Source organism: Phycodurus eques, chromosome 13 (genome assembly GCF_024500275.1).
Source record: "Phycodurus eques isolate BA_2022a chromosome 13, UOR_Pequ_1.1, whole genome shotgun sequence".
Lineage (NCBI taxonomy): Eukaryota > Metazoa > Chordata > Actinopteri > Syngnathiformes > Syngnathidae > Phycodurus > Phycodurus eques.
The window spans coordinates 22,553,126-22,568,715 of record NC_084537.1 but is presented as its reverse complement, the minus strand read 5'-3'; the positions used below and the strand labels follow the sequence as shown (position 1 = coordinate 22,568,715).

Sequence of the window (15,590 nt, the reverse complement as noted above, 5' to 3'; positions counted from 1 at the left end):
TTAAGTCATGAAGGGTGTATTTAAGACATGGATGACATTGTCTGTATGGCTGTTGATTACCAATAAGAAATTGAAGTTATTTTTTTTTGATTATATACTGTATCAGTATAATTAATAAGATATATATTGAGATAATTATTGATTGCTGTCCAATGAAAAACACATGCATGTTTTTCAATTTTAAAAAAAGGGGGGGGGGGGAATTCAGGCTTTTCTAGTGGACCTCAATGATAAATGGGTTAAGTATTTTGACTTCAATTATTCTATTAGAATTTAGCTGTCAAAGCATGAATCAACTCTAGTCCATTGATTTGTGTAGGATCCACTTTTTCATTTGCCTCGTTGATGGTTATGTGAAATAACTTAACATATTCTCATCTGGGTAGCAGATAATAAATAGGAGATGATGATATCACATCACAGTGTTCACAAACTTGGAAATAAGCTTTATTTCAAATAGACATCACAATCAATAAACACACACACACAAAAAAAAACGATTAAATAAGATTTATCTGCTAGGCAGAAAACGTGTATTGTGACACTGTGTCGAAAAAGTTCTTTTGGCGCGTTGCATTAGTCAGCTAGTGTTTAAAGTCCAGAACGTGCTGTAAAACCCACATCGTGTTTCAGCATGAAAACATATAGCACCTTGTCCCAGTCATTGTGTTATTTGACTGGCTTGTTGTTGTGAGGTTGTCCACGGTAACAATGATGATGATGCCAGTAGATGACAGGACAGTGCAATTTCAGACAGCAAAAATACATGAAAAAAAAATATGTATCTTGTCAGTCTCTTTGCCGTCATTCTTAAAAGTCACATTTATTTTAATCTAACGTATTTACACAAAATGTGGCCGGGAGGCGTTTATTTACTCAAGCGGATGACACACCCACCGACTAATTGGGGCACAGTGTTTATTTGAGGGAAGCGTTTATTGTCTTAAGTGGATGACACACCGCCGACTAATTAGGACTTGGTGTCTATCTGAGGAAGTCATTTATTGGTATTATTTGAAGGTGGCGTTTTTTTTCTTTTCTTCTAACTGGATGACATCCAGGCTTACAAATTGGAGTATGGCACCTATTTGAAGGAGGCATTTTTCACCATAATGGAGGTGTTTAGGTTTTTTAAAGAGAATGATGCACCTACCAAGTGCCAACTAATTGGGGCAAAGTTTCTATTTAAGGGAGGTCTTTAATTTTTTAAAGTCAATGATGCACCTACCAAGTGCCAACTATTCAAGGAAGGTTATTATTATTATTTTTTTTTCTTTAACGGATGACGCACCGGTTGACTAATTGGGGTACAGCTTCAGTTTAAAGGAGGCGTTTAAAGGTATTTTTCTCAAGTGGATTCCGCACTGACCCAATAAGTGGATGGGCATGGCCTATATGTGAAGGAGGCAATGGTCTTAATTAGGGCCACTATTTGAGCAAATATGGCATTTCACCTTGATGTTACACACAGTGACTTACTTAGAGCACACGACTGTAAAATATGTACCGTTAATGACGTACAGTGGGTACGGAAAGTATTCAGACCCCCTTAAATTTATTGCTCTTTGTTATATTGCAGCCATTTGCTAAAATACTTAAAGTTCATTTTTTTCCTCCGTAATGTACGCACAGCACCCCATATTGACAGAAAAAAAACGAAAATGTTGAAAGATTTATTAAAAAACAAACATTGAAATATCACACAGCCATAAGTATTCAGACCCTTTGCTCAGTATTTCGTAGAAGCACCCTTTTGAGCTAATACAGTAATGAGTCTTTTGTGTGTTTTTCACACCTGGATTTGGGGATCCTCTGCCATTCCTCCTTGCAGATCCTCTCCAGTTCTGTCAGGTTGGATGGTGAACGTTGGTGGACAGCTATTTTCAGTTCTCTCCAGAGATGCTCAATTGGGTTTAAGTCAGGGCTCTGGTGGGCCATTCGAGAATAGTCACAGAGTTGTTCTGAAGCCACACCTTTGTCATTTTAGCTGTGTGCTTAGGATCATTGTCTTGTTGGTAGGTGAACCTTCGGCCCAGTCTGAGGTCCTGAGCACTCTGGAGGTTTTCTCCACACATGCCACTTAAAATTAAGGCCAACAATTTCTATCTTGGGCATTCATCTTTCCTTCGATTGCCACCAGTCGTCCTGTCCCTGCAGATTAAAAACACCCCCACAGTATGATGCTGCCACCACCATGCTTCACTCTTGAGACTGTATTGGACATGTGATGAGCAGTGCCTGGTTTTCTCGACACATACCGCTTAGAATTAAGGCCAAAAAGTCTTATCAGACCAGAGAATCTTGTTTCTCACCATCTTGGAGTCCTTCAGGTGTTTTTTTTTTTTAGCAAACTCCATGCGGGCTTTCATGTGTCTTCCACTGAGGAGAGGCTTCCGTCGGGCCACTCTGCCATAAAGCCCAGACTGGTGGAGGGCTGCAGTGATGGTTGACTTTCTAGAACTTTCTCCCATCTCCCGACTGCATCTCTGGAGCTTAGCCACAGTGATCTTTGGGTTCTTCTTTACCTCTCCCATCAAGGCTCTTTCCCCCAGATTGCTCAGTTTGGCCGGACAACCAGTTCTAGCAAGGGTTCTGGTTGTCCCAAACGTCTTCCATTTAAGGATTATGGAGGCCATTGTGCTCTTAGGAACCTTAAGTGCAGCCAAATTTTTTTTGTAACCTTAGCCAGTTCTGTGCCTTGCCACAATTCTGTCTCTGAGCTCTTCGGGCAGTTCCTTTGACCTCATGATTCTCATTTTCTCTGCCATGCACTGTGAGGTGTAAGGTCTTATATAGACAGGGGTGTGGCTTTCCGAATCAAGTCCAATCAGTATAATCAAACGCAGCTGGACTCCAATGAAGGTGTAGAACCATCTCAAGGATGATCAGAAGAAATGGACAGCACCCCAGTTAAATATATGAGTGTCACAGCAAAGGGTCTGAATACTTATGGCTGTGTGATATTTCAGTTTTTCTTTTTTAATAAATCTGCAAAACTTTCAACAATTCCGTTTTTTTTCTGTCAATATGGGGTGCTTTGTGTACATTAATGAGGGAAAGAAATTAACTAAAATGATTTTAGCAAATGGCTGCAATACAACAAAGAGTGAAACATTTAAGGGGGTCTGAATACTTCCCGTACCCACTGTAAATCCTATATGACTTGAGATAAAGTATGAGTCCTTAATCCTAAGGCACTGCTTCAAATAAAAAAAGAGAACACCAGCAGTGAGGTGTGACTGCAATAAAAACATTTAAAAAAGCAAGCAACTTTGAACTCCAGTGTCTTTACAACGTGAATTTGCAAGACGCAACCAACACACGCACAAAAAAAAACAACAACAAAAAAATAAAAAATAAAAACCTGTGACCTCATCAATTGGCCGGTACAAAATGAGTCGTTATATACAAACATTTAGAGGTGGTGGCTCAGGTCCCTTTCTGAGCTGTTGCATGTGCTGTACTTACATGTATGTACACTTAAAACTATATATCAGTGCAAAATACCGAGATTATTATTAGCATCATGAAGCATTTGTTCTTCCGTAGATATAAATGAAGAGGCCTACATGTTTAGCATTACTGATGAGAGCTGCTAATCTTCTGGATGTTAAAAACAAATCAAAGCCATAATGCAATATAGTGTGAAGTCTACAAAAGCCTGTTATGTGTGCGTGTATATTTATATTATCACTAAGGATGAACTACTGTAACGCAATGTCATCAAGTCATTTATTTTTAGCTACTCATAATTTGAGGGTCTGTTATTAGTCACACAGTTATAAGATTGGACAGAGAACATTTTTAAATTGTCGTTATATATCAGAGGAGAAAAGGTAAAAAATACATCCAAAGCTAACAAATGAGGCTGAGTGCCTTCTTTTCATAAAACACTCAATTCAGGGAAAACCTGTGGTCATAGAAAACCAAGGGCGACAAAATTTAGGGGAATTTTCTGTGGGAATCCACAATAATGTTTTGGGGGGGGAAATTATGTTCATAGTGAATATGCCTATTCTATTTAACATGCATGTATTATGTGGTTCATTGAAAGAATGTGATTGAAATACTAAATATAAAAATATTTCCCCCCCAAATAAAAAACACTATCAAAGTTGAACGGGACCAACTTTGAATAATTTTTAAAAAATAATAATAATAAACTTTTTCTTTTCCCCCAGAAGATTCTCAGAGGTTTCCTCCGCTTTTGCATCCATGTTAAGAAAAATGAGTACAAGCAAGATATGTAAAACAAACCCCAAAAAGTGTAAAAATATTTTACTCCTGATAAATTTCAGATAGCAACACGGTACATTAGTGGTTAAGCACACCTGCCTCACTGTTCTGAGGTTCGGTGTACTAATCCCAGCCTTCCTGTGTGGAGGTTGTGTGTTCTCCCCGTGCTTGCGTGGGTTTTCCTCTGATACTACAGCTTCTTCCCACATTCCAAAAACATGCATGTTAGGTTCATTGAAGACTTAAAATTGTACATAGGTGTGAATGTGAGTGTGAATGCTCTATAAGTGCTCTGCGATTGGCTGACAACCAGTCTGGCCCAAAAGTCAGCAGGGATAGGCGAGTTCAAGATCAGTGCTTGACGGGCAACCATTGTGGAATAAAAACAGGAAGTGACCAAAATTGCGTGTAACTGCAATGGGGTTTCCGGGACACTGCCACAGGGTCAATACAGAATGTAAAACCTTCACTTCCTGTAGTGGCTTTGGGGCCCCATTTAGTCCATCGTCATATTCCTAAATAAACATCTTGCTAAAGAGGTGATAATACTGAACAAAATCTGTGATTGTGAGAACCAGACATCGACAAAAATGCTCCATGTGAAGTCATTGATCAAGTAATTCAGCAACATACTCTTCTGGTAGTATGTGTACTATCCTGTTTATATGCATGTTTTAGGTGTGGTAGTAACAATGTACTCATCTAGTATTTACACGTCGCAAGGATCTAAGCGCTATGATAGTCCCAAGCAACAATAATGCAGTGAAACACTATACTAGATGCTTGTGATATCCACTAAAAACACTTGAATTGTGCATATAGAGCCTTTGGCATTTTTCCATCAGTGGTCTTTTGTATACACCATCTTACTTGCCCGCACACAAACAAACGAGCACACACACACAGATCATCTACAGAAAATAAAAACATGGATGCTTCCCTGATGTCTGTGCGGATGAAGAAGATAGTCGTTTCTTCATGAGACGTGTCACGTGACAAAAGGATGGATTTAAAGGTCCGTGCTGAAGATCTTCTAAGGCCACAGTTGTCATTGGAGAAAAGTAAAACGTAAACACTAGAAGAAAAATAAAAACAGGAAAAAGAGAGTTAAAATGTCTCTTAATAAGGGAAAAGACCAATGAGGCTACATGACTAAAACAGTATTGATTAGTTTTAAAAAGCGGGACTTGAGCTGCTTTTGAGAAGACTGGGAAATTCCTGAAATTCAAAGAAGTTCCTGCTAATGTGGCATCACTCAACAGCGGTGTCCACACAGAGATGAACTAAAAGATCACAAAACACCGTTTTTTGTGTTTACTTTTTGCAATTGTCAGTGTTTTTTCTTTTTTTAACTTATCGCGATCATCGTTCCATTTTTATTGTTGCTTGCTGGTTGCAATCGTCAGCCATGTTTTTTGTTTAATATCGTCAGCCATCATTTTTTACCTTTTTGCAATAGTCAGCAGTGTTTTTTGTTGACTATCAACGATTCTGTTTTTTTTTTTTTTTTTTTTTTTTTTTTTTTGAAACTATCTAAGTCGCATTTACTTTCCATCCTTTTTCATTTACTTATTGGCATTATCAGCCTTGTTTCTTTTCGTTTAATTTTAATGGGAACGCTTTGAGGTCATACCTCCTTTCCTGCCAGACTCTAGCGCAGCATTAAAAAATGGATAACACACACTGAGGCTAACATTAACACTACTTAATGAAGACTGACACTGGTCCCTAATATCACTCTTGTAATTAATATTGTAATTGAGGTCCTTCTCATTGGAGCACCACAGTAAGAACCATTAGCAAATTGGAAGTAAATGTATTAGGTAATCAGCACAGTTAAAAATAGAGAACACACCTTATGTCATAAGGCACTTCAACAAGTCCCGGTGTCCTGTTTCAGAGTGGATCCACTGTTTATCTCCTCTTCACCGTCGTCGTCCTCCTCCTCCTCTTCTTCTTGCCACCCACCAAGATGCACCGGTGTGACTAAAGACGGTGTAGAACCAATATGGGCCGGGAAACCTGACAATTTTAAGTTTGAGTTAACTCACACAATACAAATGTTTATGTTCACTAGTGAAAAATATTGCTACATGCCTATAAGAGGTTTTCACTTTCTGTCTTAATATAGTGGAATCCTCCAGAAATGACCCAGAAGTGGTACAATTTCCAAAGTTCAACCAACATTTTCAAGCTTCCACTGTATTCACAGGTTCCCATTTAAGTGCTTTCATTCATTGTTAAACTCGAACACATGACCGGTGATAAATTTACCAGTGTTGCCATGTAGATCCGTCATTGGCACTGAGCTATGCCAATGCCCTGAACCTCTTTGCGGGTGCGACGTCTGTTGGTGGAGCTGAAGATAGACGCGCGTCAATAAAAGGCAAGTGAGTGGCGTGATGCCAGTGAGTGGGAGCGTGTGGCACCAAACAGAAACTCACCTCGTGCATGTAGATGGCGTGAAGGCTCATCTCTGCTGAGGCAAACTCAGAGTGCAGTGTATTGCTTTGTAAACGGCTGTCACTGAATGACATACTAACAAAAACACATAACGCATATAAAATGTTAAAGAGTACATATTACGAGCATTTGCTTTTAAATTTCTTGTCGACAATAATATACAGTATAATAGCTGGTTCTCTGCCGAGTGCCTATCCACCCATCAAGTGTGAAATTAAACAATCAAATACATCTTTAGGATATCTGCATAGTTCTGAAAATGTGTCTGTGAGCGAGACATTTTGCATGTCTGCCCACTATAACATAAAAGTGGGGCTAGCTCGTTCAGATAAGTTGTCAACATGGGGGTGGTGGGTATTTGTGTTTGGCAACGTCGTGCGCCACACCGCTACACTTATTAACAAGTGTAACTCCGCAGCTTGGGGACTCAATGCTGCTTCCACGAGTAAAAATACGATGGAATCTATATGGTTACAAGTTACAAAATGTCCAAGGTCTGTCAGGTACCTGTCAATGATGGTGCGATCACTGGGATAAATGGTGCTCTCTGGATGTATTGAGGAAGCTTGGTGGCGTTGCGAGCGGCCTCGGCCGGCGTTCGGCAGCTGGGAGATGGATAAAGAGGCCAGGACGCTGGCGGCGGCTGAGGCTGCTGTGCTTGGCGCAATAAAGCGGTGATCTCTGCCTTGTAGTCCTGATGCGGTGAGAACAGGGTGCGCAAGAATGCTGGCCAGCAGATTATCAGGCTGGGAACAACAAAAGCAATGCGGGGAATTAATTTATAACTGTTACACAGCGATGGGTTGCATTTGTACGCAGGCTTCTTACCCCGGTAGCAGATTCATTGGACTGCAGCGATGTGCAGAGAGGAGCCTCGGAAAGCAGGAGCTGCGTGGATGGACCGCCTTGCGCGTCATGCTGCACCTTCTCCTTCAAGTGGCTGATGAACACCGAGCTCTCCAGCGGCGGCTGCCAGTGCGGGTTCTTAATGGTGAAGTGCATGAGCGACAACTCCGTCTTTCCGTTCTCGGCCTGCTGGTACACAGACGCCTCTGTCTGACCCTCGGACAGCCACTACAACATCAGGCACATTAAAATAGGTCGTTAGTCATTTTAACTTCTTCACTGATTTTTTACATATATAAAGTACATGACAGGGGAAAAAAATATCTGTGTGCTTATCACAGTGTGCGGTGTACTTAAGATGACTAACACAGCACAACACAGGACAGTGACCGGACACATAACACCGTATCTTCGCTCTCCTCCCAAAAAAACAAAGATCTGTCAAGAGTACCAGGACTGACCTGTGGGAGGCAGCATGGTGCTATTGTACGTTTTCAAGTGTAGCTATATATGCGCTACAGTTTTTCCTCTCCTTCTTTATTATTTATCATTTATTATTGTGACAGCTTAAGTCCCTTTTAAACAACACAAAATAAATATTTTTGTGCACTTAAAAAAAAAATAAAAAAAAAACACATTTGGCAGATATTGGAGGCTATATTTGTATGTTTTTGTGGGTTAGTCCATGGCCTATTCTGAAGCTACTTGACGTCAACATTTAGGTTATTTTTAAATTCATTATTCATTGAATTCATTCTATTACTTTAACAGCTCTAGAGCTCAAGAGCAATAACCTTTTTGTGCACTGCTAATTTTAAATTGTCCTTTTTGTAAATAAAGGGATGGAAATCGAGAAAAAAAAATCTAACAATTAATCGATTATGAAAATAATCGTTAGTTGCACACCTAGAAAAAACTTCATCCCACACCACAAGACACTCACCCAGGATGATCTTTTAGAGACATCCAATAATTGGGCCTTTGCTGACTTTTATTGAAAAACGCGAGGGGGAAAAAAAAAGAGGCTCAAATCTGTTTTCGGTACGTGTGTATCCCGCTCGAGTCATGCTTACAGTCGGGTTCCCGTGGCGTCTGATGTCCATCTGTGCAAAGGAGCAGATGTCTCCCACGCCAACCACTTCCACTGTGAAGTTCCTGAAGAAGTCTATAATCTCCAGAGACTTGTTCCTCAGCAGAAAGATGAGAATGAAGGGTGTGATGATGGGACTGAGCAGCTCCTCCAGGATGAACACCTGATTCCGACAGAGACACTTAAGAAAAGTACTTGAAATGCATGTTTGCAAATGACTTTGCAATAAGTGAAACAATTGCATGCCTCACACATTTTTGATTGTTTTATATTGATAGCTGAGGGTTTTTCATACAAATCTTTACTGCAATTATGACTTTACTACTCCATCAGCGTAGTTAAATGATCGACGACGCCGTAGGAAATGAAATTTACTGACCAGATATTTCCCTACAAACTCTATCAAAAAACCCATCCTGAATTTAACAGGAAGTGTGTCAAGGCTGCACTCATCCGCCGAAGATTCCTCTGCTCACCGCTTTGTACTGGAAGAGCTGTGCCACCTCGTCCCGGGTTTCGCTCTTGTTAGCGTTGCCCCTCCAGTGGTCCGGCATATAGTGGATGTGGGCCAGCATGCACTGCAACAGCTGTTCAGGGCACCAAACCATCTGCTCGTCTGGGATAAAGGACCTTGTGTAGGACAAAACACACATTAGGGTTTACTAATGTGTATGCCAAAACATTGGAGACAAGGATCCAACAACCCACCGAGTGATGGTGATAACCACCCCGAGCACAGTGATGACAGTCAGAATGTGCTGCACCGTCAGGACGTCTTCGTCATAGACAGTCAGTGCGATGAGGACGGCCAACACCGAGCCTGAGAAGAAGGCGACGTTTTTCGCCAGCACGGTGAGCAGCGGCGATGTGAAGGAGTTCATGTATTTGGACGTGGGTTTGTAGCCTCTGCCCAAGCGTCCGTGCAGCTCGTGGTTGAGCTCGTTAAAGTGCCGCAGGTACAGTCGGCCATAGAGGGACCAGCGGCGCGCCCCCAGACTCCCTGGCTCGCGGCGGATGACTTCCGTGTAGCTGAAGAACGCGTAGAGCACCTGCCACACCAGAATAAAGGGACAAAGCAGCAGATTGGCCACGCCCATAAGCAGGATGACCCTGCTGAGCTGCTGCGCCAGCTCCAGCCGGTTGCCACTGCGCTTGTACTTGGGGTGCAGGTTCCACTTGTTCTGGAACAGCGAGCCGGGGCCCCAGAAGAGGATGAGCTCAAAGTTGTATTTCAAGCCCTGCGTGAGGAAGATCACATCGCCCAGTAGGGGGAGCTGCAGATGCACGGGTAGCAGGGATTTGTTGATCATGGCCACCGTGTAGTTCTTGAAGCGCAGGATACGGTGATAGATGTCCAATTCTGTCAGCTCTTTCTTGTGGATGCACATTTGCTGCTCTCGCTGCAGGCTGATGAGACGGTCCTGTACTTCCTGCCACGTGAAGTTGCATAGTTCATCCTGGGACATCGAGGAAGTGGAGATTCACGTTCACACACAAGTGAATATACAAAATATACAACAAAATAACACAAGTAAAGCAACATGATGTTTAGTGAAATTGTGTCTACCCACTGCTTACTACATTATTAAAGGGACATTTAAATGACACATATGTAACACTGACTTTTTAATTGCGAGTACAATAATTTTGGGGCTCTGGGGTGCCTGTGTATTAAATGTATTATAATTCTAGATCCTTGGGGTATTTTGACAGAAGCATGTCATAGACATGTTATTAAGACACCTGGAAACTGTTTTAAATTGTAAAGGGGGGGGGGGAAATATGCCTCCTTTAATATCTCAACTCATTATGAATCTACAGGACGTTGGAATTTCCGTGTACCATTCTGATCTTCAGCGCTTTAATGTAGAACTGCCGGATCTCCCAGTAGCTCAGAACGTTGCAAATAACCTTGACGAGTCGATAGATCCAGAAGATGGCCGCCATGATGAGAAGGAATATGATCCAGCTGTTCTCTTGGATACTGAAGCAAAAAAAGGTAGGCAAAGAGATGACCACCATAAAGACTACTAATAGAGATCATGCATAATCTTAGGTAAATGTACTGTGCATGTGGCAGGCAAAATTAAGTCATAAGGTTATGAGAAAAAAATCTATTTATTTTTAACAGTTAAGTCACAATGTTTCGAGATTAAAATTGTAATACATTTATTTGAGTAAAAAATGGTAAGGTTATGAGCATAAAGTCGTAATATTATGGAAATGAGGGAATTTTTTTTATTTTTCTTAATAAAAAGTTGCAATGTTACAAGTATAAAATTGTAATATAATGGCATAATATTTATATTTATTTGAGTAAAAATAACAAAAACTAATTCCGAGTAAAAAGTTATAATTTTACATGAATAAAGTTGTGAAAAGTCCTATAGTGTAGAAAATGCAATGTTACCAGAATAATAATAGTCGAATAAGACTCCAGAATATAATAGTCGGAGAGGTCTTTAGGTCATTAAATACATATAATAAAAAGTTTAGCTCATTGACAAATTACAGTTCATGTAGTTAGCAGTGTTTTTAAAAGTTATGCTGAAGATGAACTTGACAAGATACTTGACAGCGGCCCTGACATGTCATTGATTTATCGGTGCTATTTTGAGACAAGAAAATGACTTGCACTTAAAGATAATGAGCAAAACAACTATTTACATGTCTTCACCTCATATCTGAGCTGTTACACTTTATGGGGAAATTACAAAAGGAACAAGCCAATCCCACATAGTTCCAAGCTATTTTGCTTCACTTACTATTTTTTTTTCGTATATATATTTGTCTAGCTGTGGAAAACAAGCACAGGCCAGATTACCGTGGAGGAAAAAATACGATAACATTGGGCGGAGCGTGCCAGTGAAGTGTCATGTGGCAGTCAGCTACAGCCAAAGTGTTGCTCTCTCTGCTGACCACTTTTACCTCACCCACAGATCAATTACTGAACATGCAACACAACAACTTCACAGTGTCCTCAACGCTGCGTGTTGCAACAGGAAAACTGATCACAAGGTACAATAAATAAAAATAAAAAAAAGGAACAGTTTGTTCCTTCCCATAGAACAACACCCTCTTACAACATAAACTAAGAAGAAGAAGAAGAAAAAAGAAATAAACGATTGTAGATGACCACAATGTATCTCATGGGATAGCTTCTACATGTTATGACACGTATGTTTCATAAAAGTTGTTGGACAAAGCAAACATTATTAAATGGTGTCCACTGTAAGTTTAAAACTGGAACTGCGTGATCGTAGATGGCAACAATGTACCTGACCAGGCATCCTCTAGCTGTTTATAATGTATACCACAAAGCTATTTCACCCAAAACTATAAAATGGCCTCTTTTTTGGGTGGGGTGGGGGGGTTTACAATGGTACGTGGAAAAATATGTAATAATGTGAAGAAAATCTGATTTTTTTTGTCAGTTGAAAAAAAAAAAAAAAACAGCAATAGCCCAATAAGAGAATAGCCACATAATCTTCATTAATCAAATAAAGATGAATCTGATTTATTGAAAAAAAAATTTTTTTAAAGAATAAAGATGTAATGCTGTATTATTTTCAACATTAAATAAATGAAGTCATGCAGATGAATTGTAACAAATGGGTTCTTACCTCTGAATGCACTGCTGGCTGGGCAAAAGGGCATCAGGGAGGGTGACCTTGCCCCTGTCCAACGGGTTGTGGCCCGGCCCCGTATGATTGACAGCTCGGTTGGCAAAAAGGACGTCGTACTCCACGCAGTTGACCAAGAACGTCGTAAACGTGACGACGAACAGAAACTGACTGTGGAGTATAAAAAAATTTTATCTACCTGTGCCTTTTACTCAAAACCCAGAAAAGTGGGAAATTTCGGCAACTGTGTGTGTGCGGTTATTGACAGCGGCATAAGCACATAAGCCTGGTAAGATCTATAAAACAAGTGAGTAACTAAACTTGAAACCCCTTTCCTGCCGGACTGACTTTGTCCGCACCCCATTCTGTGTTGGTGCCATTCAAAATAGAACAGGGAGATGGGGGGGAGAGAAAGAAAAAAAAAAAAAAAAAAAAAAAAAAATTGCGGTGAACCATGTCAGTGTACAGTAGATGACCCAATATAGATTTGAGACTGTCAATTAAGCAATTATTTTTGAGGTACTAGTCATGAATAGTCAGTGACAAATTATACACGATGAGTCACTTGAAGGTCATTGGACAGTTATTAGTTCATAACACCCTGTATTAATGTGAACCATGGCCACATTCACACAAACAGCAGAACAAGACCTAAAAATAGACATGCCCCCCCTGGCAGAGCACAGAAAAAGTTATCTCAGATGGCCGGAATGGAAAATAAACAATATGCGAGGTGAGGACAAGTGCTGTGGGTGAATAAAATTGATTGGAGATGTCAACAAACGCAGCCATTTTTACTTCATCTTATGTAAAACATTTGTCACAATTGAAACTTGAATTTCTCCTGCTGAACTCGTTCATGTCGAAGTCTGATGCACGTCTAACGATCATGAAAATGAAAACAACCAGCAGGATCCGTTGGAATGTGCAAACCATCCGTCCATTTTCTGTAGTGCTTATCCTGTTCATGAATACGAAACGGGCTGGAGCCTATCACAGCTGACTTTTAAGACAGCTGATTTACCAGTTATGACCAGTTATAAGAGGGTGTGCACACATGTGCAACTACATTATATCAGTTGTTTATTTTTCCTCTCCCCTCTTGAAAATACATTTTTTCCCTCAATTGAGTTGTATAGGTTATAGGTCAAATTAACTGAGGAAAAGTTATCGAAATGATTTATCTTTGTTTCAGGTTTTTTTATACAAGAAAAAACACCCTGACATTGGAACAGGGGTGTGTAGAATTGTTTATATCCACTGTAGGTTGCACTTGAAGGTTTACAGTTACCTAATTCAACAAAACGGGCGGTCAAATGCATCTTCAGGTAGATGATATTGATACTTACACAAGTTCAAAGAACTCCGAAAGCATCATACAGGCGAAGCCATTCTTTTGATGAAAATGATAGATGTGGACACACAGGTTAAGGGAAAACAATACATGACAGAAGGAACGGAATTCATGTGAGCAGTATTGCTTTCAGTAAAAATAAAAAATAAAATTAAAAAAAAAGAACATGCGCTATGATAGTACAGTGGAATGCCCCAGAAGTGAAACAATTTAGGGTTCAACCCAACTTTCCCGGGAAAAAACATGCTTCAGACGACAAAAACTTGGAGCTAATCATGGATGAAGTCAAGACGGTCGAAGAGGATTTCTCTTGGAAAGAGAAAGTAGAACTTAATGCGCTACAAGAATGGGTTTGGTTTGGTAGTAATGTAAATACACACTACAAACTACCATTAGATGACAATATTGTTCTGTAAACACCTTCCTGTTCCCTCTCCATGACCTCATGTTCTTGGCAAGCCTTCAGAGTGAGTAGTTTTACTTTAAATTCGGTTTATTGCAACAGTTTACTTCTCTTTATACCTGTGTGACAGCAAGAGATGTAAGTATGACTGACTGACGAAAACCTTCCTTCCCCATGCCATGCAGCTTTTCAATTCCACCCTAATAATATTCCCTCAACTCTGTCAACATTTTGCATATTGATCGCCATGCACTTTATTCTGGACTTTCAGACCGCACTGGAATCTTGACCTCCATACTTTATTTTTTTTTTAAACTGTACAGTTGCTATGTTTAATTTTTTTATTATTTTAAAAAAAATATATTTTCACATGTGAATGAAAAATGTATCTATCTATCTATGCGACAGTTTGGTCTCCAGGTTAGGTTTCCTGTTGTTTTGCTATTGTAACAACTTAAGCCAACCAGCGCCACAGAATAGTTACTACTGTACTTTGGGGGTTCCACTGTCAACACAGCTTCCTATGAAATCTGCTTCTATCCGGCTCAGTACAATTACACACGTCACAGTAAAACTAAATTAAAAAAGGATATTCTGGTGAAGAAGTTGTCCAAGTTCTTGATGTGGTGCCATGAATCTGCAACAGAAATATTGGGGAAAATTATAAAATAACCAGATTGCATCAATGTGAGAGAATGGGAGTAACGCTGGTATGCCACTTTCATATCTCAAGTATGTTGTTGTTGTTTTCGTGTGTCATGTTTTGTTTACCTTTCAGGCCTTCGGGCACATGGAGCAGCAAGTCCTCCTCCCCGGGTGGAGAGTCCTCCTCCAGGTCCTCAATCCTCTGGTACTCCCGATAGCCTTCCAAGGTGGCCATGGTTGTGCTTCACATTCTCCACTCACTGAAGAAGCAAACCTGGGAGCGACTGCGTCACCATACGAAACGAGCTTGGACCTTCGAAACCGTGGCTACATTCTGCAGCTAGCGGCTCGAGAGGTCCAAGTCAGGCTAGCTACAAGCTAAATTAGCGTGACACGTTCGTGACGTAAGCCCTCCAAATTACCCAGAGGAGTGTGCGATGTATTATCAGTGAGCGCGATGCACCAACCGTCCACGACAATTAAATGCCTCCACGGCGCAAGTGAAGTGGTCGGCTAGAGTGGGAATGATTGAGTCAGTCGAGCGTTGTCACCAGGCAAAATGACACGGTTTGATTTGTTCCCGACTCGCTCGGTCCATCCGCGGGTGTTGAACTCCTTTTGCTCCCCGTTTAGAGAAAATACGACAGTGACTTGCGTTATTTCAAGCCGCACGCTTGAGTTCTCCTCGCGCTACAATCGACTTGAGTGTGCCAGTCTTGAAGATAAGCCCACTCGCTTCCAAAAATACAGCAGACCCTGTGCGTGTGCCCACTGTTTTTGTCTTTCACAAACAGACGTCACTACAGGTTTTAGCCGTGACCACTTCCGGTACACGGTTGTAGTTTTCAGGAGGGGAAGTGCGATTTCACGTCACGTTGTTTCGGAAAGCCAAAACAATTTAAAACATACACACTTTGTTATATAAATACA

At 40.6% G+C, this 15,590-nt stretch overlaps 1 protein-coding gene across 1 annotated transcript; it reads right to left on the bottom strand.

Moving 5' to 3' along the window:
* Nucleotides 1–334: 334 nt before the first annotated feature.
* atg9b (autophagy related 9B) lies at nucleotides 335–15,502 on the bottom strand. Its single transcript, XM_061693184.1, has 14 exons — nucleotides 14,787–15,502; nucleotides 14,609–14,652; nucleotides 13,608–13,672; nucleotides 12,259–12,429; nucleotides 10,478–10,619; nucleotides 9,344–10,092; nucleotides 9,112–9,265; nucleotides 8,619–8,798; nucleotides 7,528–7,773; nucleotides 7,207–7,445; nucleotides 6,681–6,774; nucleotides 6,511–6,595; nucleotides 6,092–6,258; nucleotides 335–5,311 (listed from the first exon to the last, which is right to left on the bottom strand). Exons 1-13 carry the CDS (start codon nucleotides 14,893–14,895, stop codon nucleotides 6,110–6,112), a joined length of 2,427 nt encoding a protein of 808 aa, XP_061549168.1. The 5' UTR covers nucleotides 14,896–15,502; the 3' UTR covers nucleotides 335–5,311; nucleotides 6,092–6,109.
* Between the last annotated feature and the right edge of the window lie 88 nt (nucleotides 15,503–15,590).

Excerpts from the sequence above, each read along its gene's own strand:
- atg9b (XM_061693184.1), bottom strand. The coding sequence starts at position 14,895 with ATGGCCACCTTGGAAGGCTATCGGGAGTACCAGAGGATTGAGGACCTG. Across the intron at positions 10,620-12,258 it reads AGCCAGCAGTGCATTCAGAG|TATCCAAGAGAACAGCTGGA; the intron begins GTAAGAACCCAT and ends TTTTTGCTTCAG. Across the intron at positions 6,596-6,680 it reads ACGCCATCTACATGCACGAG|CTCCACCAACAGACGTCGCA; the intron begins GTGAGTTTCTGT and ends GTCTATCTTCAG.